Source organism: Neurospora tetraspora, assembly GCF_033439725.1.
Source record: "Neurospora tetraspora strain CBS 560.94 chromosome Unknown B0H65scaffold_3, whole genome shotgun sequence".
Classification (NCBI taxonomy): Eukaryota; Fungi; Ascomycota; class Sordariomycetes; order Sordariales; family Sordariaceae; genus Neurospora; species Neurospora tetraspora.
In genome coordinates this window covers 1,436,014-1,461,741 of record NW_026944385.1, presented here as the reverse complement: position 1 = coordinate 1,461,741, position 25,728 = coordinate 1,436,014, and the positions used below count along the sequence as shown (strand labels likewise).

Genomic DNA, 25,728 nt, shown 5'->3' with positions numbered 1-25,728 from the left:
GGCACCGGGGCCATTCACGACATCCGATTCGACGATTCCCGTCCACTAACCTCAATGATGTCATCCCCAACCACCGTTTACGAAGAAGGCCGAAGGGGGAGAACGCCCGAGGAGCGCTGAAAGGTCCAGCCTCCAGAGCGGCAGAGCCTGCCTCGAAGGTGAGGACCGAATGCAACCAATGCAAAACACGAGCAACTTGGTTCCTGGGCCCCGGCATGGCTGGCATGGCTGGCGGGTGCCTGCCTACCTGACGTACCTGACCGGGCTTGGTGGGATGAGAAAGGGATAGAAAGGCCCTCCTTGCATCTGCAGGACATTTTTTTGAACTTTTTCTCTTGTGTGAATTCTCTCTACCAAACACCAGAAAAGTTGCAACCTGCGATTTTTGTGAGCGCAGTTGCTAGTGGAGCTTTGAGGATCTCCTGGTTCAGCAGGGCGCGCGCATTCCCGGCGGCTAACTCAAAGAAAGCAACACCAGCCACTCGCTACACCTCCAAGCCACGTTCGCTATCGAACCCTCCCGAACCAGAACTTTGAACGGGCGTGTTGAGACCCTCAACAACGGGTACCCGCGCAACCTCCGCCGAAGAAAAAGAACAAAGGGTCCCACAAGACCGGAAACAAAGACATCACACAATGGCCCCCTTTCCATTGAACCTCCGGGTTCCCCACCTAGACACCGCCGAACTCCTCTCCCACCTCCGGCAGCTCGCCCCAGCCCCGTCGCCAGTAGCCCCCGCACCTACAGCTGCCCCAACCGCCGCCGCCGTTCTCGAAGACCGTCAAAACTATGACTCCGTTGCGCCCGCGCCCAACTACGGCTCCGTGTATGCCTCGGCCCAGCATCCCACGGTAATCTACACCCAAGGACCTGCCGTGACCGATACCGTTACCGTCTTCCCTACTTCCTCCGTGGTCTCCTCTGCAGCCTCAACCGCCACCGTCATCCCGCTAACCGGCGCGACCTCCGATCACACCGGCGGCCTGTCGGGCGGCGCCATCGCCGGCATCGTCATCGGTGTCATCGTCTTCCTCATCCTCTTGTTCCTTCTCTTCTGGTGGCTTGGCGGCGGCGGCAAGAAGAAGCGTCGTGATGATCATTACTACCATGAGGAGGTTCTCTCGTCCGGCTCGTCCGGCTCTGGTGGTGGCGGCGGTGGTGGTGCTGCTTATATCTCGCGCCAGACGAGGAGGACGGAACGTGTCTATGGGAGCAGCGCGGCTGCTGCGGGAATGAGAGGCGGCGGCATGAGCGAGACGGAAAGTAGTGTGAGCAGTGCCAGCTTGTGCTCGTGTGGATGCGGGGCGGTTGCGGGCGCTTGCAGGAAGGAGAAGAGGCGCCATTCAAAGCACAGGTCTGGTTCCAAGCACGTGCATCACTATCGTCATACGTCGAGGCATCATTCGAGGCACAGGAGCGCGTCGAGGCATGAGTCTCGGGGGAGGAGTGTAGGGGCAAGCGAGAATGAGATGAGGGAGGCGCCGAGGGTTTATAGGTATACAAGCGAGAGGGAGACGAGGTAAAAGCGTGGGTGGGGGGTGGTGTGGTGGCGGATGGGTGATCTTGAAGCTTGAAGCTACCGTGAAAGACGTTAGCACAGGGAAAGCGACTTGGATAATGATGTTTGGGATGCAAGGAAGAAATGACCGGACAGAAGGGATATGGATACAATTTGGATATTGATGGGTTACACGATTTGATGATTCTCGATGAAAATATGAGAAACAATGGGATATGGGAGACGGATTGTACGTTTACGACTTGGTTCTTGTAACTATTGGCGTAATGATATGTGTATACCAAGCCAGGACTTCAGCATGACACGTGCAACCACTCATCGCGTGCCTCTTGTATGATCGCTGTGTTCGGGGGAACTGTTGCTCGTACGTGAGATCTCTCCGTGCTCCTGTACAAACCGCCCTGTAGCCTGCTTCTTAGTACTGCTGAGCGGTCGATTGAAACATCACAAAACCACTGGAGACAGGGTCGAAGGGGGTACGTGGTGTACTTGGGTGTCCCGGGAGAGATTGCCCGCAAGCGCGAGGTCCTGATAATCCCATGAGAGGGCGGTACGTTGCATAAGGGAAGGTGACGGGCAACCTTTGTGTCATGTTCAACCCGACGATTCCCTACCGAGTTAATGCTGCTGATGCGTTAGCGGAAGAACATGACAAATGACACAGCTACTTATACAGCGGAGCACGTACCTCGGCGATCCATGTCGTGAACGTCGACAAAATCTTTCTCCTCCTGCGAGCCTTTCTTGAACATGTCCGCTCGGTATTCATGACGTTGAACTTCTTCCCAGGTCAAGGCTCTAGCCATATCCCTCAAGCCCAGATTTTCCAGCAGGATCTTCTGGATTGCAAGGTCACTCTCGCAGGCTGCCAAGGTAAGCGGGTTATGTACGCGTTTGGGGGAGAGGATTTCGAAATCCGATCCAGCGCATGCGCACAAACGACTGCAGAGACCACGTGAGTGCGACTTGGCAATGTTGACGCCGTTCTTGAGTAGATACCGGATCACGTCGAAGTGGCGGAATAGCACAGCCAAGTCAAGCGCGTGCCACCAATATTTAGGCCAGCGTTTCCCCCTGCAGGCTTGGATAAAGTTAGGGCGATCCAGGAAGTTGTTGGCATAAGGCGTTAAGCAATCTTTGGATGCTGTCTTGGGTGCGGACGGGTGGTCGTCATTGAAGTCGTAGAAGGAATCGTAGAAGGTAGGAAGGCGTTGTTCCCACGCTGGGCTCAGTTTTTCTCCGTTAAAGAGGTAGCTATATGTTTCTGGGGAATGCTTGAAGAATTTGTTATAGTGCTTCTTCAAGCTCGTCTCGAACTCGAAAGTTCTGGTCGATCCGGCAATTGTGCAGTGGCTGATGCTAGGAAAGATGAACATGTCAGATGCCCAGGCTTGCTCGAGATTAGCACCGGCAGCGTGGGACATTTTCAGGGTACCCAGAAGACCGAACATGGCGGCCCAAAAGAGAGACTGTGGTGAACCCGTCTTGACGTCGCGCTTGTAAAGCTCCAAGTTGAGGGTTTGATAGAGTCGGCGACACACGCGGACTAGCGAGCATAGGTCGGCTAAGTCTTGGTGAGTGTGGATCGCAAGGATCACCTCCGCAGGTAACTTGTCCATGGTGACCATGGCTCTGACGTAGCCCCTCGAACTGGTAGCTAAGACAGAATTGATAAGAGCGATGATGTGACGAAGGGGCAGATGTGGCGGGTTTGTGGTGAGGGAAGGCAACCGTGGCCCAGGAAAAGAAAGATGAATGAAGGGGTCTAGTGGGCGAAGAGATAAGAGATGTGGCAACCGCAGAATCACACTGAGGTTGGAACTGATGGGGAAAGCTCGAAGAGCCTCAACAGCCAAATTAAGAAAGAACACAGCCGAATGAAGAGGGGAGGGCCATGATACGGAAGATAACCAGTGATAATCATCGTCCGATACCAGCAAGGTAATATGGCAGACACTGAAGCGTTGAAGACGTCAATCAAGGAAACAAACGCAAAGGCAAGTTTGTTGTCCTACTAAAAAGCCCAAAGGTCTCTTTGACCTGGCTGGTTGACAGCAGAACGTCATTTTGGATGCGTTATCGGTGAGTGAACACGTAGGACGCCGGCCGAGCCTGCTTCACACAAGGTGCTGTTGCAGATGTCAAGATTCTTGGGCAAGAACAATCTTGGAACTTTTCGTAAGTGCACCCGCTGCATGATGGCTAGGTTTCCTCAAGCTGTTCTTGGTTTTCCAATTAGCAAGAGCATATGTCTCAAGTGGTAGGCATCGGCGACCATGACGAGATGGCAGTGACACTCCTACATCAAGATTACTCCACTCATTCCATGATGAGCCAAAAAGCTTTTTTATGCAGCCGTGATATCTGCAAAGCGCCTGGCTTGAACATCTGAGCCATTCCCAGTTTCAAATTCTTTTACGGTACAGCTCACTCACTGTCCCCCAGGCCGGAGGTTAGGTCATGCACCTACCAAGGCTTTCTCCAGAAGTCCTTGATCCCCGACATGTCGGTCCCTTCGCATGCAGCTTTTTCTTGTATGAAGGCGGCGATAACGCCCCCCATCAGTCCTCCGCATTGCATTTGCTTACTGCGAGATTGATAACCAAGGCCGACTTCCGTGTGGAACAAGATGCATTTCGATCCACACATGGATTCTTACTCGCGTCTCACCTGTATATATATCTCCTCTTCCCTCTCTCTCGTCCTCTCCCTTCTTCTTCTTCAATCAACAAGTTCACCACAATTCTTTTACCCTCTTGTCCCCATCACTTCCAGAGCTCCTTGTCCTCTCCATCTCTCAACCTCTTCCTCTCCCATCGATCCGTCCCATTGGGCCAGAGGCGCTCCCCAATCAGACACCATGAAGCTCTCCTCCCTCCTCTCGCTGCTGGTCACGGCTTTCATGAGTTTCATGTTGGCCACCACCGCCCTCCCGGGCCTCCCACTCAAGAACCGGGGGGAACTTGACTCCAAATGTGCCAAGGTCAAGGGCAACCCACCAAACACCGGCTATGGCCTCCAATGGTGCAAGTACACCGCGGGGATGCTATTCCAGTGGGACCTCCCCACGTTTATTCGGCACCGCGAGGCGAGCTTCAGCCTCGGAAGGCTGAGGTGGGACTGGTCATCGGACGGGTGTACCAAAGTGCCGGACAAACCGCTCGGCTTCCCGTTTAAGCCGGCTTGCCAGCGCCATGACTTTGGATATCGGAACTACCAAGTCCAATTTCATTTTACCCCGCATGCTAGGCAAAAAATTGACCAGAACTTTCATAAAGAGTATGTTTTATTGACCGCTACCACCTTTTCAATGGCGTTGAGCAAGGCTAATATGTGACGTGTCCTAGTATGAAGTTCCAGTGCAAAGGGCACAACACCTTCAACATCTGCCACATCACGGCACATCTGTACTATTGGGGAGTCCGAAAGTTTGGTGGAGGCCATGAACAATACCGTGGGGATGGCCAGTCTATCAAGGTGACGGACGCTGTTGAATCGATGGACGATCCTCAATTCTCGGGCGTTTTTGAAGGGATGGACGCTGATGAAGCGAGGGATGCTGCCAACCCATATCTTCCTGAAGAGAAGGTATCGGAGTACTACGATCGTGCTCAAGCGCGCTACAATAGGACCGTCGAGGAAGCTAAGGCAAAAGGCATTGACCTTAATAATCTATGAGCCGTTTAGAGGTTGCTACATAGGAATATAAGGTGCTTTGGGGCTTTGGAAGGTGCAGATGGATTAACATGTTTGGATGATCTCTTGCCCGTCTAGACAACAGGTCTAACGGCAGAATATCAGGTATTCATGTATAGTCCAAATAGCAACTGGTTAGATAGTAAAAGGAAAGCAAGGGGAACCAACCGACATGTGGTATTTTGATTGATTGGAAGGCTGAAGAGAAGAAGAGGGAGAAAGCCCTGCAATCTGGCTTCAATACAGGAAACTGGTAGTGTTGTATGGCGCTCGCAACATATAGCGAGAAATTTCACCTCACCCTTCACGACATGACCCCCCCTCGCCCCTACAAATTCCCAATAGTCCACAACGTCTGCCCATTGCTCCCAGTAACAGTCACCCACGGCGCCTCCCTTGAGAACGTCAACAGCTGCCCTACCCCCGGTCGTGTCAATCCCAACCACGTTCCCATCGCCCTGCACTTGCACATGGAAGTCCCTGAGCGAAACGACCCGTGAAGTAGACGCATCAACAGACAAGGTGTTGGGCAAAAAGGATTTCGTATCCGGCAGCAGCGGCGGCGGATTCGTCAAGCAAAGCCAGTTGGACGCATTCGTCGCCAGCGCAGTAAACTGCGACTGAATAGTATTCGGCCCCGACGACCCCGTCACGCCGGCCGGGTAGTACACCAACTGCTCCGAAGCCGCGAAACTCGCTTGCTGCACCGCTCCACAACCCGCAGCCGAAGCGAAAGAGGAAGAAGGGGTCGTCACCCCGCTTACCGAGTTACCCGTGACCGTGAGACCACCCAGCCAGCCGTTCATGACGATGGAGAAGCCGATGTTGCCTGTAAACACGTTGTTGATCACGGTTACTTGTCCGAAATTGGTTTCCGGGTGCGGGTTCGACCAGACTTGTGAACCCATGCCGATTCCCAAGTTGATGAAGCTGTTTGGTCCGCCGGTGATGGTGTTGGAGGAGACGACCACGCCGGTGTAGTTACCGCCCCAGGTCGGGTCGACCATGTTGATACCACCGAATTGCAGGCCGGAGGAGGAGGTGGAGACGATGGTGTTGCAGAGGATGTGGGAGCCGGGGGAGCCGAAGATTACTATGCCGCCGTCTGTGGCGCCTGTGATCTGTTCCTTTGTCAGCTGGGGCCGTCCCCCGTACACACAGGACCCGGACAGGTAGAGAAACTTACAGTATTATCAGTCACCGTCGTATCGATACACTCAATACTCAATCCATCCGCCCACAGTCCATTTCCCGTCGCCGGATCCGTCCCTTCATGCCCACACGGCCCAACCTCGTTAAACATCACCGTCGCCTGCCGGCACGGATTGTTCTCCTGTCCGCTGCCGATGAAATGCACGCAGCTCCAGCTGCGCGTGTTCTTGACCACCGTGTGACTGACCGTCTGGCCCTCCGTGCCACCGCCCATCTCCAGCAAGGCATCGCCGCCCAGATACCCGGCGTTGGGCCGGTTGCCGTCTACCTGGATGTTGAGCACCTTGACGTTGTTCTGCCAGTTGCCGCGGATAGCTGAGGTGACGGTGCTGCCAGGCTGGATAAGGATGGTGGCCCGGGTGGAATCGGTCGGGTAACCCTGGGTGGAGAGTTCCTGCCCCGGAGCAGTGAAGACGATGGGGGCGGTGATGGGGATGGTTACGCCGGGACAGAGACGGACGATGGTGTTGGCGCCGCCGGAGGAGAAGAGAGCGTTGATGGTGGATTGGGTGCCGGTTGAAAGGCAGGAGGATTGACGGGGGATGATCGTGGTGGCATCCTCGGTGGTGTTGGTGGCTGGGGGGGAATCGTCATGAGGGACGCAGCAACCCTTCCAGGCCTTCCAGGGACCACCGGGTATGGCGTGGACGAGGGAGAGCAAGTTAAAGGCTAGTGGCAATGCCAAAGCCTGGAGAGAAGTCTTCATCTTGTTTCGTCAACTGATGCTAGGATGCAAACTGCAAGTGAGGTCTTGATGTCGAAGTGCTCTCAACCTGTTACCATGAGCTTGCCTCCTCTGTTTATACATGTTCATCAAAGTGTGATGAGTAAGCTTGACATAGCCGCGGTGAAGCTGGCACTCGGGTGGGATCTTGGGTCCAATATTGGGCTGAGTAATCTCAACGCCCACATTGAACACTATCGACAGCGATGTTACGCAAGCTCGCTTTGACAACCAGGTAAGGTAAAGGAGTAGGATCAATGGCCATCACCGTTGCTATAGGGATGGCTACAAACAGTAAGCAACAACACCATCACCTCATTAAAGCTGGTGCCTAGAACCATTTTCCTTCCCCGAATGAGTATCCTCACGGATCATTTTCTAGAGCCCCAAGGCAGCTTATGCAGACATGGAAACAAACAGCCACCTAAAATGCTACGCCAACTGATCTTCAACCGCGATCCCTTCTTGTCCTTTGGTTTTCTTTTCCAACGTCGCATCAGCACAAGATTTCGGACGACTGTAGACCACAAGCCAGTGTCTACTTACGGAATGACCACTGTGAGGTTGTACGTCTGGCCTGGCTTGATGTCCTTGATATGAGGCTCGGGAAGGACCTTGTCGCCATTCTTGACAGTGACCTTCTTGACATTGCCACGACGAATGTTGACATTGAATGTGGCGCCCCGGAACTCGCGAGTGACCTTCATGTTGTTCCAAGAGCTCGGTAACTGTGGCCGGATGAGCAGACCTTCACTATCGCCGCGCAAACCACAGAGCCCTTCGATGATGCAGCGGTAAACCCAAGAAATGGTACCGGTATTGAACAACTGACTGGACCGGCCAGCTGTGCGTGGGAACTCCTTCCAGGCGCCACGGTAATAGTTGGGAATGTAGATGGGCAGCTGGCCTCGTTGGATATAGTCGGCGTCGGTAGGACCAGGGAGCATTTGTCGTAAGAGGGTGAAGGCTCTGTCTTGTTGCGCTCCAAGCTCGTACAGACTGTGAATGAAGAAGATGCCAGCGTGGTTGTAAACAGCAGCGTTCTCAGCCGAGCCAATGGCCTTTTGCGTTACGCGGCCAACATCCTCGCGCATCTTGGTGTAAGGGGGGCCAAACATCTGAATACCATACGGCGTGTTGAGATGTGAGTCGATGTGGGGCAACATCTTGTCAATCTGTTCAGGGCTCGCAGCACCACTGAGGATGGACCAGGACTGTGGGTTCAACCAGATGCGGCCTTCCTTGTCCTCCTTGATGCCAAAGACAACATTGTCGTCGGTAATGCCGCGGGCGAACCATTCACCGTCCCAAAGATGCTCGTTAGCAGCAGCATTGCATGCGTCAGCACCCTCACGGAAGCGATTGGCAAGATCGACTTCGCCTTCATGGTCGCAAACCTTTGCCCAAATATTAAGAGAAAAGGCTGTCGCCAGAGTGAGCCAGCCGGAAACACCCTTCCCCCTGTAGCCCACCATGTTCATGGGATCACACCAGTCACCCTGAGCAATGTAGCTCAGGCCACGATGGTCACGAGACTTGAGCAGCCAGTCCATAGCACGGCAGAAGCGTTCAAAGACAGTAAACTCATCTCCATTGGCACTTCGTACACTCTCCTTCAGCAAGCTGTAATCGCCAGTTTCGTTGAGGTACGCCTCCAGGGTGACTGGCAACCATACACAGTGGTCAGTGTGAGGTACCTGGTTGATGTATTTGAGCTCGGCGCCCTCGACCAAAAGGATACCGTCGGGCATGGCGCCGGTAGCTTCTTGCTGGGCGATAGCAGTGAGGAAGGCCCTGCGGGAGACCTCGGGCTTGATGTAGTTCATGCCCATGTTGTCTTGTAGGTAGTTGCGCGTCTGAGGATCAGTGGTCAAGCGGTTTACATCGCCGTGATAGTAGACTTGTCGGGGCAGCCAGTTGTTGATGAAGTTGTCGAGATCCTTATCCGGGGTTTCCACGCGGAGACACCCACGGCCACGAGCCATGTATGCGGCATAGTCAGCCGCGGTTTGCTCGAAACCCTCTTTGCTCAGGTACTTGGATCGCATGGCTCCGATCTCAGCCTCATCGTAAGCGGGGCCAAAGAGGAACCGGTACTCTTGTTGCTCGTCCGTGTCAAGTGCGATCCTGTACTGCACAGCTGCCGTGGGAGTCTCGTACCGCGCATCGCTGCCGCTGAGATTCCTGTCTTGCAGGGCGCTGGGGTTGTGAAGGCCACCCTCGCCTTCGAAGGCTTGCTGACTAGCCTCCCATGAATCGGGAGGGATCTCACAAAGGAAGTAGGTCTTGTCCTTGAGATACTTGTTCTTGAAGTAGTCCGCTGCCTTTTGATAGGGAGTGACGCAGCTGGCAACGATTCCGTTGAGGTCGTTGTTCCACTCGGCCGACTGGTTCATCCACGACATGTATCCAATGGGGAAGTAGGGGGTCACACTGAGTTTCCGAGGACGGCTTGAAAGGTTCTTGACTTTAATGGTCCAGAGTTCCGCAACATCGTGAGTGGGAAGGCCCATGGTCATTTCGACACGAACTCCCATCGACTCAACGACCCACGAAACATCAGTCTTGCCGGCAGAGAAAACGAAGCGGTCCTGCGGGGCCCGGACAGGTTCGTAGGGAGCGGAGAAGAGCTGACCGGTCTCCTCGTCCTTGATGTAGACAAAACGGCCGGGATGGTGGGCGTAGTAGTTTGGCTCTGGTTGCATGAAGGTCTTGGCCTCGATATTGGGGGCGTAGGCGTACTTTGCGGGCTCGGGCTGCATGAACTGGGCAGTTGCAAAACCACGGCAGGTGATCTGAATCATCATCTTTTGGTTCCATAGAAAGCCCGCGGCCTTGGGCATGGCTGTGGGGTTGGTGAGTTCATAGCGCTCGCCGCCATGAGTCGGGCGGATCAGAGTTTGTATTTTCCTGGTCATCTTGGTTGTATGTGATGAAGGTGGGAAGGTGAGAGGGAGAAGAAGTGAGGTGGTATGGCCAGGTTTTGGGACAATTTGTTCTGAGATGTCCCTGAGGGATCAATGATAAACAAGAGAGGATTACAGTGGAAGGGGATACAAGTGCAAATTTGAAGGGATCTCGGGCGGCTTTTGTGACTTTTGAAGCCAAGGGTGATGGGATGTCGTCAAGGGTTCAACAACAGAGCCCCCAGGAGTGGCATCTAGCATGGTACCCCAGGCCAAGGAACTACAGTAGCATGGTCAACAACCAGGGGGATATCCACTGACCGTTGAGATCTTCCATCGAGGTCCATGACAACGGAAACAGTATCCGCGCCCAACCTCGACACAGAGAATGGATCCCAAATCGGAACACCTTTTTGGCCGTCAGCTGACCGATTCAACTTGGGTATTCGCCAAAAGGAAAACAGGCATCTTGACGTGGTTTTGCAGGGGCGTCATCCGGGAGAATAAAAGAGTTGCATAAACGAGCTCACCGCCTTGTGTTGACATCTTCCAGACTCCCACTTGGGCGGGATGTGTGTGGCATTGCGCAGTACCTCGATCATGGTTTGGGCCGCTTGGCCTCGATGCCGAGAACTTGAACCTGCTTCCAAAGTGTTTCCAACGGGGTTCCCGGGGTTGATGTTGCTGTGCCTCAACGAGCCGTTCACAACAATGAGGACGGAACAAGAAATGGGGATGCCCCTATACACTGGCAGAATGACGAGAAGGGACATGGTTTTCGACAATGAGGGAATGTCTGCTGTCCTATAAATCCAGAGCTCGACGAGCCAGGAATCAGTTGATGCCTCGCTCCTGTCATGGCCGATGTGGTTCGGGATTCCATGTGATGCCTGAGACTGGAGGTTCGTGACTTCCGAATGTCAAAATGAAAAACGTTGCTGTCGGATTTTGCGTTGCAGTTGTTTTTTACAGGGCAGGTGTGCCCCGCAGTGCAGCGGTTCATGGCCGTGTGTGGGTGGGTGGGTCCTTCCCCAGTTAGAACTTGACCCCTGTTTGTCTTACTCCACTTCCACCGCCCCGCGTCCGGCAACTTCGTTTCTGTCAGGGGAAGAGCACCCCCACAAGTTTGAATCGAGGACTGCAGTATCTCCTCTGTCTTGAGGCAATTCCGATGATGAGTAGAGGGATGGACTAAGAGGAGACTTGTGGGAAGTCAACACAAAATGAATTCTCTTTTCCAACACATAGGAGGTTTGGGCGTTGTAAGGCGGCCGGGAAAAACCCGTCCACAACCTCCCAACGCCATTCCCGTCGTTGCCGTTTGTACCAGGAAAAACAAAAGCACGTCATATGATTTGAAGAAACTGCCCCTGCAGGCTTGGCCAGCCGCTGTTCTTTTGGGAGGTACAGCTGTGCTTCAGCCCAACCGTGGCAGGCGCGATGGAAGCTTGGCCGAACATTCTGTGTCAGCAAAATCTGTAAGACAGTTCGGAGGGAAGAACGACAGGACAACGTCTTCCCGGGTTTTGCTATCTACTCTCGCTCGTCATTTGAACATCATTCCCTGTCAAAGAGTGAAATTTAACGAAGCTGAGCCGTCATCCCGACCATTATCGATTGATGTCAACTTTCAAAGTTCTCCCCATGATCTCGAGATTCATCCTTGACGTCTCTCAGACTCCATGTCGACAGTGACATCACGGGACCATAATGCTGAAGCGCAGTCCGCCAATCGAAGAGATTGCAAATGTACGGTACGAGATCCAGGCCTCTCATTTGCGGGCCTGCGGTAGTTCGAGAGTCCGTGGGCAAGTCAGCTTCACTCGCGTTCCAAAACTCCATTTTCCATTACAGGAAGCCCGACAACAGCGGCATCGGACACCCATCAACCGGTTCGGATTACTTTCGGGCTTCCAAACGTCCATCAGTATGCCTTTTACAGCTGACCGGCCCAGTTCCGTCCCAATCAGACTGTCTTTTATGCCCATGGGCCACTCCAAGACGTCTGGGTTATGTCCCAGCCATCGGTTCGACCAACATCCCTGCCATCAAAACAGCCTGTTCACGATTCTGACTTGTCATCCGTCTTCGGAGTTCTATTCTTTCGATACAGTTGACCATTGTAAGATGATAGAACAAAGAACGACACCTGAACGTCTATCTAACCATGTAGGTAAGTGTTGTGTTGACGTTGTCTCTGTCGATGGAGCTCTGGGGCTGACCGGGGTTAGACCGGCCCACAGGGCGTCGATCAAGTCCGCATCTGGCCCCACCTGGTGTCGGATCTCGGGCCGGGTGGGTCTTGTTCCCCCGTCACTTCGGGACTTAACCCCGGGTGGGTCTCCGGCAGAATCCTATTCCTTGTCATCTTTGATCCATCCGCAACGACATGGGTAACGGAAATGCGATGAACGCCCATCCACACATCTGCCACTGTCCGCCATGCCCGTGCTCCCGGTACGTATCTTTTACCAGTACGTACAATCCTTCAGCCTCCTTTCTGATGGGTGGTTCTGCTTCTGATGGCTAACTTGAACATTTTCTCTGTCCACCGAACGCAAAGAGCGGCTTAGATGGGCAGAAAGAGTTGTTGGAGCCCAAACGCTCGCTGGTCTAGGAAATACAGACGATCGTCATCCGTATTAGAAACACACCGGAGCCGTACCAGCAGCAGAACCCTCGTCCCAGTCGAAGCCATCGTCAACTGCCGTGATTGCCCAACCTCACTTGCCTTAGCTCCGTGAACGCCACGAATGTCAAGTACGACCTCTCCCACCAATTACTACGACAGCCGACGAGATCCGCCATCCTGCCCCAGAATGTCGGTCTCCCGCCCGCCTGGTCAATGGAAGTGTTTCATGAATGGTGGATGCGCCACATAGTCTCATCGTGGTGTGCCTTGGGTTTTGTCACTGTGTCACCCGGGGCCCGTAACCGGACGCAACGCCCCCTGGACCGGACCAAAACGAGACAAACATGTGCCCAACTTCGACTATATACATACATATCATCGGCCTCTGTGCGTTGTTCTGTCAATCTCCTACTCGTCTACAATATCAACAACAAGAGCTCTCCACCTTCATGGCACTGGACGTTCAGGCAGGTATGCATCCTTCGTGATACTTAGCATTCAGGGAGGCCCAAGGTGATGCTAGTGTCTGATCTGGATCAATCTTTGACCAGGAACATGCATAAAGTCCAAGTGGACGTCTCACCATTTAGCCCAAACAATCATCTTGACAGCAGCCACTTACCATATCCACGAGCAAGGTATGAAGCGTGACCTGAAAGTACCCAATGCACCCCAGTATTCTTGGACGAGGAGGACGGTTACACGCTCAAACCCACAATTTAACAGAAACTGATCCAGAACATCCCTACCTTTATATTCCTGCCAACTACGGCCTGCACATACATCATCACCTCTTCTGTCCCGAAGTGCACCACCCAACCTGCACAGAGATGGTGGGGCCCTTACTTACGACTTATGGGAACTGAGGACAATCTAATCGGAATATCAAGCTAAAACAACGAGCACGGGGTCGGTATGATATGGGAAGACGAAGCACATTCACTTGCCTTTGCTTCGCGTTTTCCACTGTCATTCCAAGTCCCAGTCCCAACGGGTATGTAGGTCAGGTCCTTGGCACCCTTGTCCGTGGTCCGATGGTGTAACTGGTAAACACGCTTGGTCTATATGCTCGTTCTAAACAGCTACTCGGGTGAAACCGTGAGGGATCAGGAAACCGCCGGTTCGAATCCGGGGGTGGAACACTTTTTTTTTCGTTACTTTACCCCTTTTTTGTATTTTCCTCTCTTACTTTTCTTTTTCCCTCTTTTCAGATTTCCCAGTGAGCGCACACCTTCGCGGTATGGGCTGCGCCCTAGCAGATCGACAAAATACTGTCCCTGTCTGTCCAAGAGCGGCACACGAGTGAGTCAGGGAGGACAGTAGTTTTTGGCAGGGTATGCGTAATGACTTGTCCTTCCTTAGTCTCGCTACTCCCTACAGCTGACGCCATGTTAGTGGCCTCGAGACGCTGAGGACTCAGGCTGGCCAAAAGATTCGCCAACTTCTTTGAAGCTTGATCGGTCCTTGCAGCGGTTGTGATGCTTATTGCTTGTTGGACGTGCCAGCGCGGTCTTGCAATTCCGGAGGCGGAACCGGACGATGGTGCATGGCGGCCGTGCTCCTTAACGGACGGTTCACTTCAAAATATCCTCTCACATCGTGGAAACAGGCAATCAGGTACCTTTCATCGCCGCTTGCTGTTTATTGAAGATACTTCTTTCTCATTCAAACGATCGTATGCAGGGTATCATGGTAGTAGACGTTGTCCGCCCGCGCTAACAGCAAAGAAACCTCAAAGGATAACCGCCCAGCCGGAAAGAGCTCTGAGTCTAGAAGCACAAAATCTGCAAAGCGCAAACCCAACTTGAACCCAAACTCCCAACGCTATATGCACAGGATGTACACGACTGTCTTTCCTCCCGGATTGTCCATCAAAGGCCATCGATCCATATCCCAACAGTACTTACCACACAACCGACCGACTTTTTGTCCCCCTTCTCTTCCCTCCTCAAACAGGCGACACCCTCTCCATCCTCGCCCCATTGCCCGTCAGATCCTCCATACTAGTCGTATCAATCTCCATCTCCTGCGCCTTCGCCCTCGCCATGGTCGTCGCCCAACTACTACTACTTCCCGGTCCCCCTCCACCTCCCGACCTCCTGCGATTGGGATCCCCTCTCCTTCCTGACATCCTGCTTTCCAGAATGATTCCATCCTCATCCTCGTTTCCTCCTTTCTTATTCCTCCTACCCACACAGCAGCACATACACCTGTATTTCACCACATCAAACACCTCGGCCACCTCGGCGCCCAACTCCTTGCACGCCGCCCACGACGTGACCACGTAGATGACGGCGTTCCAGAACCCCTGCAGCGGCAAGACGAAGGCGCTGGCGAAGAATAGAGGCTTGGAGATTTCTCCGTGGTTGATAATGCTGTACACGCGGTTGCCCGAGGACGGGATCCAGGTGACGAGCAACACGGAAAAGAAGAGGATGGCGCACTTGGTGTAAGACCAGACGGCGTTGTGCGCCTCGTGAACAAGGCGGCGCTGGGCTCGGGTCTGCATGTTGGCTGCTGTTCCCGAGGGAGGGAGATCCGGGTTGTTGCCGGCTGAGATGTGCACGATGGTTCGCTCGTTGGTGTTGGTTGTTGTGCCGGTTATACCGCCGCCGTTGGATTGATCGGTGGTGATTTCGGTCTGGGGTTGAGAGCTGCGCTTGTTTGATGAGTAGTTGTTGTTGTTGTTGTTGTTGTTGTTGTTGTTGTTGTTGTTGTTGTTGTTGCCGGCGGAAATGGTGACGGTTACGGAGGTTTGAGCGGGGAGGTTGGCGTCGTCGGCTGGGCGGAATGGGGTATGTGGGAATGGAACGTCTTTGTTGGCGCCGTAGCCGTTGGCGGTCGACGGAGGGGAGATGATCTCGGTCGTTTGGGTGACTTTGGTGGTCTTGTAGTTGTAGGCTGGAGCGAACATGTCGATGAGGGTACCGCCTTCGGAGCCGCTGGAGCCGAACTTGTTCATGATTTGGCGCTTCTTGTAGATGTCACGGCCGGCGCGGATGTAGATGGTGGTTGCTAGAGTGATGCAAAGCCTTTGGGAGGGCATGTTAGCTTTCCTATTACTTGGTCTTGAATGGTAAAAAAGGGATTCAACGTACCAGACAGGCGCATAAAAGGTGGCAATACGGTAGACTTCCCACTTTTTGCTCAGCCAGCACCAGAGGATTGCGTTGCCGTAGGGTCTCTCGCCGTGTTGCCTGACGAAGATGAAGGTGAATCCGGTAATGAACGGGACGCCGTAGCAGAAGAGGAAATATGGGATCTCCATCTTCCTGAGAGCTCTTCCGTCGAACTTATGGTAGAAGGTGAGATACACGTTGATGGCCATTGCCAGAGCCCAGAAAGCATCACCTTGCATGAAGCTGTTATTGCAGCCAATGGAGTTAGCAATTTTCTCTCTTCAGTTGAAGACAAAAGGAAGGATGATTGAAGAGCAGATAACCTCTTCCCTCACCTCCCGCGGGGTATCTCGAAATCCATGGACCAAATACTCACACCTGAACCAGAAACCCCTGCAGTTGACATCCAAACGAGTTGATATCGTCCGTAAATGCCGTGGTCATCAGTGTAGCCACGTTGGTGAGCATGTTTCCGAAAGTAGCAAAGAAAACCATGCGGTTGATAGCACGCTGTCGGAAAGCATCCGAAACAGAGAAGCTGATGATGACGAAGAGGCCACCCAAAAGCGACAGGGCGGAGCAGACGCGCTCGATGATGACGACCGACTCGGTATCTGCCGCGGTGATGGCCATCGTGACGGTGCCTGTCGGTGGTTGTGAAGCGATATTGCCCGGTCTGTTGTTGAATTGTTCAGTTCGATAAAGTACATCAATGGCCAGAGAGAGGGTCGGGATTGCGACCTGTCGAACGACAAGAGGCCCGCATGCAAGGTCCGTCCAAATCGTCAATGCTGGACCTGAGACGTGGTTGACTGGTCAACGGGCAGGTACATCAACCACAAGTGAATGGAACCGTCCCGCCTTCGAATTGGAACCTGGGGAAGTGGAGACTCGAACGGGTGGCCCGTGGAACCGAACTGACGGGTCGGTGGGATGAAGCTTTCTCTCTTCCCGCGTGAATGCTGAGTTACCGTCCGCAAGGGGCTGAAAGGTGACAAGCAGAAACCGAATGGTTGTTCTTCTCAAAGCATCGCAAGTGACCCCCTCCTCAATTTCACGATTGACCTAATCTTAGATGTGTCCATTCATGGCAGGGTAACGGGCGGCTTGTCAAGAACACGAAATCCAGGATCAACGGGGTATTGTACCACCAGCCGTTCAAAAGAAAGAGGAAAGAAAAGGGATAAAGGAAAACCACATCTCGGAAGGGACAGGGAAAGCATTCGAAGTATGAGGAGACAGTCGGTTATAGATGAAAATGCAGACAATGTGCGAAATCCTGCAGTGCGACGCTGACGGTAGCAGTGTCCGGCGTACCATCGTCTGGGGAAGCATCAAGCAATTTCGTTACAGAGCGAGACGTTCCCGAGTTTGGTTTGGTATGTCAAAGCGCAATTGCTTGGCGCCCACATGGAGACCTGGAGAACCATGCCTTATTTAGACAAGCCCCTTGTCCCTGGCCCCTTGGTCACACCCTTGGAAGGTTCCCTTTTGCTGGAGTTCTGTGAAGCTATTACGTATACCCGAGCGAGGGCAGAGTAGCGATGGAAAGTTGCCGGTCTGACCACCACCCAGCTGCCCAGCTTCTAGAACGCCAACTCCCAACTCGACCGCTTTAGCCGGAGGGTCCGCACGTTTTGAGGTAGGAATATTGACCGGGACTCGGTAATGCCACTGGTTGGAGTGCAGTCGATTGGATTGTGACATAACATGATGAATGAATGGGTTGCGTCTGTGTGTCTGCGCATGACTACACTAACGAATCGCGAACGACTGGAGAAGCAAACGGCTAGATATTGTTTGTGGTTCCAACTTCCCAAGTTGGGGATGCGGAGCGAGATGGCCTCCAGAACCGTATCGCGGACCGGGACCCGTGAGAAGGCTCGGGGAAGAGAAAATGAAGAGTTCGGTGCAATACTCGGCCGAGGTTAAAGAAGTTGTCGTCGATCTGCCGTCCTCATTTCTTTTTCTCGCTTGGGTCTCCTCGGTCTTGAGTTGAAGAAGGAAAAGCATGATCGATCGTGTTTTGCAGTCGGACGTTTCACCGCCGTGAGCTAGCGACCCCGGTGTCTGAGTGAGAGTGTCGGGTCTACGCTAGCCAAGCCACACGGCAGATTCGTGACGGCATGTCTGGGCCTGTGTCTGTGTCAGTCTTTGGAGAGAACAAGCGACTCTGATTAAGCCACAGAAAGAACGCTCGAACGGATGCCTTGAGTTGACCACAGGAAAAGGTGCCGTCCTTGCCTCAGCATCAGCGTAGAGGGTGTGACAAGGACGAATACATGACGCTGCGCCATGACAATGCGTTCTTCTAAGAAAACAATCATGACATTGATATCCATGCCTTCCGATTTGCAACAGCGAGATCACCTCAAGACGTTAGAAGTCTGGAGAAACTGCAATCTGTCAGATTCAAGGGTGGTTTTAGCCATACCATATGGAGGTTAGCGTTCTAGCCACCTGATGTTGCCTGATTTCTGGGCATATTTGGGTTACTCCAGTACCCCTCATACCTTCCGGGCGAGTCAATTATAGATACTCTTTAATTAATTAATTCTATATCGTTACATTTGATAATTAATAGTCTGATTTGCGTATTTACGTTCAATACTACAATTATTAATTATAAGTAAGATTTCTATGAAACTAATAATGTTAACTATATCCTTATTAAAGGAATTTACTGATAAGGCTATTACGGTTATCCTCAATACCCCTACCGATTGGACTAGCTAATATAAAGTTCTTAAGAAATTCGCTAATACTAATTAGGACTTTAGAAATTAGTTACTTAAGGGAAGATTTATAATTTAAAAGGTTCTACCCTTAAAACCGGAAAACTTCTTCCTTACTAAGTAAGTAAAGGACCGTCTTCTAGCGGTAAAGAAGGAGTTCGTTAAATTCAATAGAGGAATCCGAATTAAAAAGGCCGTAATTATAACCGTAATAACTATTACTACTATAACTATTAATACGAACGGTATTATTACCGAAATTATTATTACTACTTAACTCTAAGAAAAAGCCGCCGCTAGCGCTAACGAAAATAATAAAGAAGGAAATTTAGGAGAAGAAAACGAAAAAGAGGAAAAGGAGGATAATAAATACTGTATTAAGTAGGATATTAAAGAGGATATAATTATTAACCCCTCTACCGACCTAATAGCTACCGGGAAAGTACGTACAATTAAACTAATAATACGTACAACGCTCGCTATAAATATTAGAAAAACTTCGACGATACTAATACCCGAATTTATAATTAAATAAATACTTATATTGCTACTTACTATATTAATACTTTATGTAAATAAAATAAATCTACCGTTAATTAATTTAGAGAAAATAACAATTAGATTAATTATTGATTTATCGATTAAATCGCTAAAATTTAACGAAACTATTATATTTTTAAAGAAATTATAAAGAAATAACCTAAAGACTTCGAAAAGTAGCTATCCGATTAAAAAATCCTTATCTTAAATAGAAAAAGATTTAGAATTAATAAAATAACCTCCCTTACTTTATAATTTACCGACTTTATTAATATAATTTATAAATATAAACCTATTTGAATTATTAATTTTAAAAGTTCGATAATAAATTCGAAGAAATATTTTTAAAATATAAAGATATATTTACTAATTTTAAAAGGGTTAATATATTAGAATATATTATACTATTAATTAATCTTAAAAATGCTATAATCCGTAGTGTTTGGAATATTAATTACTTTAATTTATAAAAATTCATATCTAATAAAGAAGACGCTCCTAATTCTAATTATAAAACGAAACGGAAGGTAAACGTAAGGAAGAAACGCGGCGCGGATAAAAACGTGAAAGATTTTTTACGGCCGAAAATAAAAGGAAACGTTACGCCGCTTTATAAAATTTACGAACGAAACCTTTATTTAATAATGCGCTACTAGTATTTAATATTTAAAATTAGGGATAATTTTAAATAGAAATTAAGCGGCCCTATTTAAAAGTTTATTAATAAAAATTTTGAAAAGTATTTTAAAATTAGTAAAAAGGTTAAAAAGGCTAAGAATTAAATATAGGACCGTTTTATTACCTTTACGTAAACTATTACTTCGAGAAATTGAAAGAGACGAGAAATTAATACTTATAATTAAATATTTTCATTAAATAAGGTATTTTCAATACGAGTAGCGGTAAACATAATATTTATTTACTTGAGAATTTTATGATCTTCGATTCCGGGGCTTCTATTTATAATTTTAACGAAATTAATTATTTCTCTTCGTTTCGAATAACATCCTTAAAGGATTAGATTTAAATTAATAAATTTTAAATACCTATTAAAGGTTTTAGGATTATAAATATAAAAATATAGAGAGAGAAGGAAATTTTAAAACTATAATTAAAAGAAGTAGCCTTCTATTTTAATTTTATTATAAATTTTATATTACTACGCCTACTTCGAAAGCAAAGTTTTTATTAAAATTATAAACCGCCCAATAATTGCCTCCGTTGGCTAAATAGTTTATTTTTTTATTTCCTTTAAGAAATCTATTATTAGACAGTCCTCGAATACCTACCCCTGTCTTTTAATTAGGCCGCGTTTTTTATTCGTCGAAATCGCTTTAATTCCTTTACCGGCCGTCGTATATATAAAATGCCCGTTAAATTCTAATATAAGCGATTCGGTTATTATAATTTTCAAATCTTCGAATACTTTTATAATATCGAAGGTATTAAATTCAAAGGGCCTGCTACTTATTAATACGATTCGTATAGTATTTTAAAAATTAAATAATAAATTAAACGAAAATGATAAGATAGAGGATTAAGCCTAAGAGAGCCTTTCGTTATTAATTTCCTCAAATATAAAGTAAGGAGAGGTAACTTTGAATATATTATATTTATTACTTATCGATAGATTAAATTCGTTTAATATATTTATATAACGAACCGAATAGTTAAAGCTACTATTAAAAAACTCCTTCTGGTTATCGATATAATTAATTACTAATATAATATCAAAATTAAATATATTAAATATAATAATGAATTTAAGAATTAATATATTAAAAATAAGCTAATTATACGCGTTATTATCTTCGAACCCTCAATACTTAATATTTAAATTCAAAACAACAACATTGAATATTTAGGGGGTATAATTTAAGAAAAGGCGCGTATAATAATAAATAGCGTTAAATTCCCTTATAATTTCTAATTTTAAATTATTTTAGCCTTGGTCTATTTTACTAACTAATTACTTAAGTATTTCTATAATTAGAAATTACTATACCAATGGTTTTATACTATCGTAATTTACTGTAAAGGGGTATAAACCGAGCCCCGTAAACTTAACTTCAATTATCTACGTATTTATAGTTATAAAATATACGTAATAATAAATACTATATAAAAAAAAGAATAATAGCACAAAAAGTTTTAATTAAAAGCCTAAATCGGATTCTTTATCAGTTATATTACTTCTTCTATTTATTAATTTTAGAACTTGTAGATTAACTATATTGTCTATACACGTAATATATTTTTTAATAAAGGTTTAATTTATTTAAGGAACCTTAACAATTTTAAAGAAGGATTAAAGTTAATTAGTAACGCAATTGCCGATTTATTTAATTAAATTGATTAACCTTTTTAATTATTTATACGATATTTCAAACTTTTTAATATAAATTAAAATATAGAAAATAACGGTCTTACCCCTCTCCTACCATTACTCTTCGATAACGAATTTTAAAAAGATAATAATAAGGCTGTTTTAAAATTATTAGAACTTACTATTTAAAGTAAAATATTTATCGACTTTATATTTAATTACCCTACCCTGCCAAATATATTACTAATTACTCTTATTACTGGCCTTATAATAAATTTACTAGAGCCTATCTCCTTCCCGACTTTCAAACTATAGGAAGCCGCGTGTAAGATTATTGTGCCGAAGGGCTTGGGAATTAGGCCCGAAGAGCGGAACGTTATAATGAATCGATAAGAGCGATGAGGCGGGGCGAAGGGGCCGTTATGATAAGTAGTAGAGTAGGTGCGATAACAATAAAGGCGTACGGTCGGAGGCCGGGCGTCGGATTCTGAGCTTATTAAGGGTTTGTATATAAGATAAAAGCCCTTATAGCCTGGCCGGATATTTTTTACTAGCTAAGTTAAAGTTTACCTCTTGGAATAGATTTACTATTGTGTATTAATTGTATTTTTACCCTATTATATTATAACTTTATAATTTTTTAGTTTTTAAAATATTATTTACGAAGGCCGGGAACATAGTTAGTACCCGAAAGGAAAATACTTATATAAGAGGTACGGCCGTACGTCGCCGAAATTGCTCTTCGGAGTGGGAGGTAACGTTAAAAGTATTTATAATTGAATAGGGTATTTTGGAACGATCGAGCGAAAATATTTTTAATATTGAAGAGGTTTGGAGTAATGTTAATAATAGCGAAGTTCGAAGTTGCGAAAATATTATTATATGTTATTACGGGGCGAGAGGGCACCGTTGGGGGTAGGGTAAGATATACGTTATTGTACGAAGGAGAGAAAGGGAAGTATGCGTAGAGGACTAGCTATATAGGCGAGAGCCTAGGTAGGACTAGTCTGTGCGCGTGTACGTAAGATTGTATGTGATTAGAACATATAAATAGTACGTAAGTATATAGCTCTAGGCTATAGCACTAGGTCTAATATAGTATATATGCAATTAGTATAGTGTAAATATATTATAGGTTAGCCCTATAATATTATTCCCTTTTAAAAGAAGCTTATAGAGTTGAAAAAATATATATATATATATATAATACTAGATTTATCCCTTTATATTAATCTATTATAATCTACAAATTACGTCGGGGGTAACTTTCTTAACTATATATCTATTAACCGTTTTACAATATTATTAAAAATTAGATATAATTTATCCTCTACCTTTTTATTAACTATTATATCCATTTCGATTATTATGATTAAATCCGGGAACGGCTTTATTATATTAATAACCGAAACAATTTCCCGTTATACGCGGGCGGAGTAGCATCGCGGGGGTTCCAGAGCGGGGGCGGGAGTTAGAAAATTAGAGACGGAGGTTGGAAAATCGGAGGCGAGGCGGTATAAAAGGCTCTAAACCTCTAGAGGGACCGGCTTATCTGGATTCTTACAATAAAACTACTATAAACGGTACTTATAATCGATAATATTACTAACGGATTCCTAAGTTAAATTCCTGGTCTTCTACTTAATATAGTAATATTAGTGCGAACTATTACCCAATTGGGCGCAATCAATAAATTTTTCGAAAGTTTATTCCTTATATTCTTCCTAATTATCTATTCGAATTATAACACGGCCGTTATTTACCCGGACATTTAATAAGGTATTTTATTTTAATAATCCCTTATTAGATTATAATTATATTATGGAGACGTAGAAGACCGGCGAATATTTTATATTAATTGGTAGAGCGAAATAAACGGTATAAATTTCGGTTTAAGTAACTTTAAATAATCCTTCCTAGCGGGGTAAGAATTTTATATAGGGGCGACCGTTAACGAAGTTAATTATATTTAATAAAATTATATCGCCGGCGCAGTATTTAGGGGAATTAATATATTTCTTATTAGCGTTATCTTCGTACTATTCTTAAATACAACGAATCTATTAGACTACGAAATCCTAAATTTTTTAAAAGCGGTCTACTAATTCTAAAGCGTTATAATATTCTTTTAGCTAGGCTAGTAATAGATCGGGTAGGGGTAACGTACGAAGCTCGGTATCCATCTATAAGTAATAACCGTAATTAGCGAAGAAGTAGGAAATATTTATTAACGACGATACAACGTTATTATTAATAAACTCCGCGATTAATAGCCACTTTACCCAATCTATTTAAATCTAATTAATATAGAATTATAAGAATTATTTTATTTCAGCATTAATCCGTTCGGTCTAAACGTTAATTTAGGGGTAGAAAGTAGAAATTAATTTGCGAATAATAAATAGTCTTTTATATAAGGTAGATTGGAAACGCAATATAAATTAAATATTTCTATCGGATAGGACGGAATTTAGTAAACTATAAATCGAATAAATATAATCTATAAAATGGTCTACGAATTCTTCGGCTTCTGAAGTTATAATCGGAATATAGTACCGTATTTTAATTAAATAATCGACAATAATAACGATACATTTAAAGGTTTAGTTAAAGTAAGTATTTTCCAGTAGCGGGGTAATATAATTAATCATAATATTTGTCTATAGCATGAAAAATATAACTATAAATTTAAAATAATTAATAAAACTTCGTTTAATGAATTTAGTCTTTACGTGAGGAAGATATCCTTTATAAAAGACCCTTATATCGTTATATATACCATCTTAATACAATTCGCATTATAGGAGCTCGTAAATAATATTATAATTAGGGTAGCCCGCATTTAGGGAATTATATTAATAATTAATTAATTAGAATTAGAATTCTTTATTATAAAGGTCGATAATAGCCCTATCCCGCTATTTCGCAATACCGTTAACAATATAATATTTAGAGAAAGTTCAATAGAAAACCTTCCTAATAGTTGGCGGCTATTAGCGCTTTACTTCGTCTATTAAGTAAAAGATTAATTTTTATAGAAATATAGAGGTTTCGTAGTTTACCCGGATTAGATTATCGGTCGATTTATTATCGAAATTATTTATACTTAATAAATAAAGGGAAAAGATAATTACAGGGTCTCCGAAATAATTATATTCAAACTATAAAGGGTTTAATAGAGCCCGCTTTTGTATTACGATTTTGTCGTCTTTTTCTTTTCATTATTAGGGCGGTCGTTTAGCTTGCAGTTTAGTACGTTTGGGCGGAGGTTCTTCGAATTTAGGGTATATTTAATTAGGAAATTGAATTATAATAGGAATTCAGATTATTATATATAGCGTTAAGTTAATTATTTATTAATTATAAAGGTTTGTAAGTTTTTATAGTTTATTAAGATATTAAACGGCTATTAGGCTCCCTCTAACTTTAACTTCTATTTTTCTAGGGCTTTCATAATAGCGAATAATTCTTTATTATATACATTATAATTATATTCTTAGGACGTATATTTGGCTGAAAAGTAAACGACAGGGTAAAGGACGCTATTATTATTATATTAAGATAGGGTACCGCTAATAATCTAATTAGAAGTATTTATTTCGACAATAGTCCTTTTAGTTTAATTATAAATCTTTAGTACGGGTCTTTCGGTGAAAGCCTTTTTTAAAGATTCGAAAGCTCTTTAATAATTATTATTCTAAATCTAAATTATATTTTTCTTAGTAAATTTGTAAAGTAGGGTCGCTATAATCGAAAATCTTTTAATAAAACGATAGTAAAAGTTTATAAAATTTAAAAAGGATTATAAAGACTTCTTAAATTCGGGAGCTTACTATTCTATAATTAAATTAACTTTTTTTAGATCTATTTAGATACTACTTAACATAATAATTAAACTTAAATATTTTATACATATTATGTAGAATTTATATTTATTAATATTAACACTCAATTTTCCTTTAACGAATTTATTAAATACGTTGTTAATATAGCGTTCGTAATCTTATATATTATTAGAGTAAATAAAGATATTATTAAGGTAAATAATTACATAGACATTAAAAACGTTATAAAGGATATTATTAATATAATTCTAAAAAGCCCTTAAGGCGCTTTATAAATTAAAAAGTACTATTAAAGATTTAAATAGACTAAACCGTATAATAATAATAGTTAATCATTCGTAGCTTTATTTAATGCGGATATAGTTAAAAATAGCGATTATATCAAATTTAATAAAAATCTTAATATGGTAGATCGTATCGAAAGTTTTTTTTAATTAGCGGTAGAGGGTAACGAAATTTAAGATTAACGTTAT

At 45.8% G+C, this 25,728-nt stretch overlaps 5 protein-coding genes across 5 annotated transcripts; 1 reads left to right on the top strand and 4 right to left on the bottom strand.

Moving 5' to 3' along the window:
• The first annotated feature begins 431 nt into the window (after positions 1-431).
• Positions 432-1,872, top strand: B0H65DRAFT_153595 (uncharacterized protein). The gene has a single exon (XM_062821116.1). It carries the CDS (start codon positions 637-639, stop codon positions 1,522-1,524), a length of 888 nt encoding a protein of 295 aa, XP_062682787.1. The 5' UTR covers positions 432-636; the 3' UTR covers positions 1,525-1,872.
• Positions 1,837-3,139, bottom strand: B0H65DRAFT_587624 (uncharacterized protein; the record flags this gene model as incomplete). Its single annotated transcript, XM_062830983.1, has 2 exons — positions 1,837-2,144; positions 2,209-3,139. 2 exons carry the CDS (start codon positions 3,137-3,139, stop codon positions 2,131-2,133), a joined length of 945 nt encoding a protein of 314 aa, XP_062682786.1. The 3' UTR covers positions 1,837-2,130.
• Positions 3,140-4,863: 1,724 nt separating this feature from the next.
• B0H65DRAFT_507735 (uncharacterized protein) lies at positions 4,864-7,134 on the bottom strand (the record flags this gene model as incomplete). The annotated part of the gene is made up of 4 exons (XM_062828165.1): positions 4,864-4,897; positions 4,974-5,007; positions 5,638-6,337; positions 6,403-7,134. 4 exons carry the CDS (start codon positions 7,132-7,134, stop codon positions 4,864-4,866), a joined length of 1,500 nt encoding a protein of 499 aa, XP_062682785.1.
• A 280-nt stretch (positions 7,135-7,414) lies between these two features.
• B0H65DRAFT_153553 (Six-hairpin glycosidase-like protein) lies at positions 7,415-10,236 on the bottom strand. Its single transcript, XM_062821113.1, has one exon. The coding sequence runs from the start codon at positions 10,068-10,070 to the stop codon at positions 7,695-7,697; it is 2,376 nt and encodes a 791-aa protein (XP_062682784.1). The 5' UTR covers positions 10,071-10,236; the 3' UTR covers positions 7,415-7,694.
• A 4,332-nt stretch (positions 10,237-14,568) lies between these two features.
• Positions 14,569-16,844, bottom strand: B0H65DRAFT_153490 (uncharacterized protein). The gene is made up of 3 exons (XM_062821112.1): positions 16,186-16,844; positions 15,789-16,052; positions 14,569-15,722 (listed from the first exon to the last, which is right to left on the bottom strand). Exons 1-3 carry the CDS (start codon positions 16,440-16,442, stop codon positions 14,639-14,641), a joined length of 1,605 nt encoding a protein of 534 aa, XP_062682783.1. The 5' UTR covers positions 16,443-16,844; the 3' UTR covers positions 14,569-14,638.
• Positions 16,845-25,728: the final 8,884 nt, after the last annotated feature.

Excerpts from the sequence above, each read along its gene's own strand:
- B0H65DRAFT_153595 (XM_062821116.1), top strand. The coding sequence starts at position 637 with ATGGCCCCCTTTCCATTGAACCTCCGGGTTCCCCACCTAGACACCGCC.
- B0H65DRAFT_153553 (XM_062821113.1), bottom strand. The coding sequence starts at position 10,070 with ATGACCAGGAAAATACAAACTCTGATCCGCCCGACTCATGGCGGCGAG.
- B0H65DRAFT_153490 (XM_062821112.1), bottom strand. The coding sequence starts at position 16,442 with ATGGCCATCACCGCGGCAGATACCGAGTCGGTCGTCATCATCGAGCGC. Across the intron at positions 16,053-16,185 it reads CAGGGGTTTCTGGTTCAGGT|CTTCATGCAAGGTGATGCTT; the intron begins GTGAGTATTTGG and ends CTGCAATAACAG. Across the intron at positions 15,723-15,788 it reads ACCTTTTATGCGCCTGTCTG|GCTTTGCATCACTCTAGCAA; the intron begins GTACGTTGAATC and ends GCCCTCCCAAAG.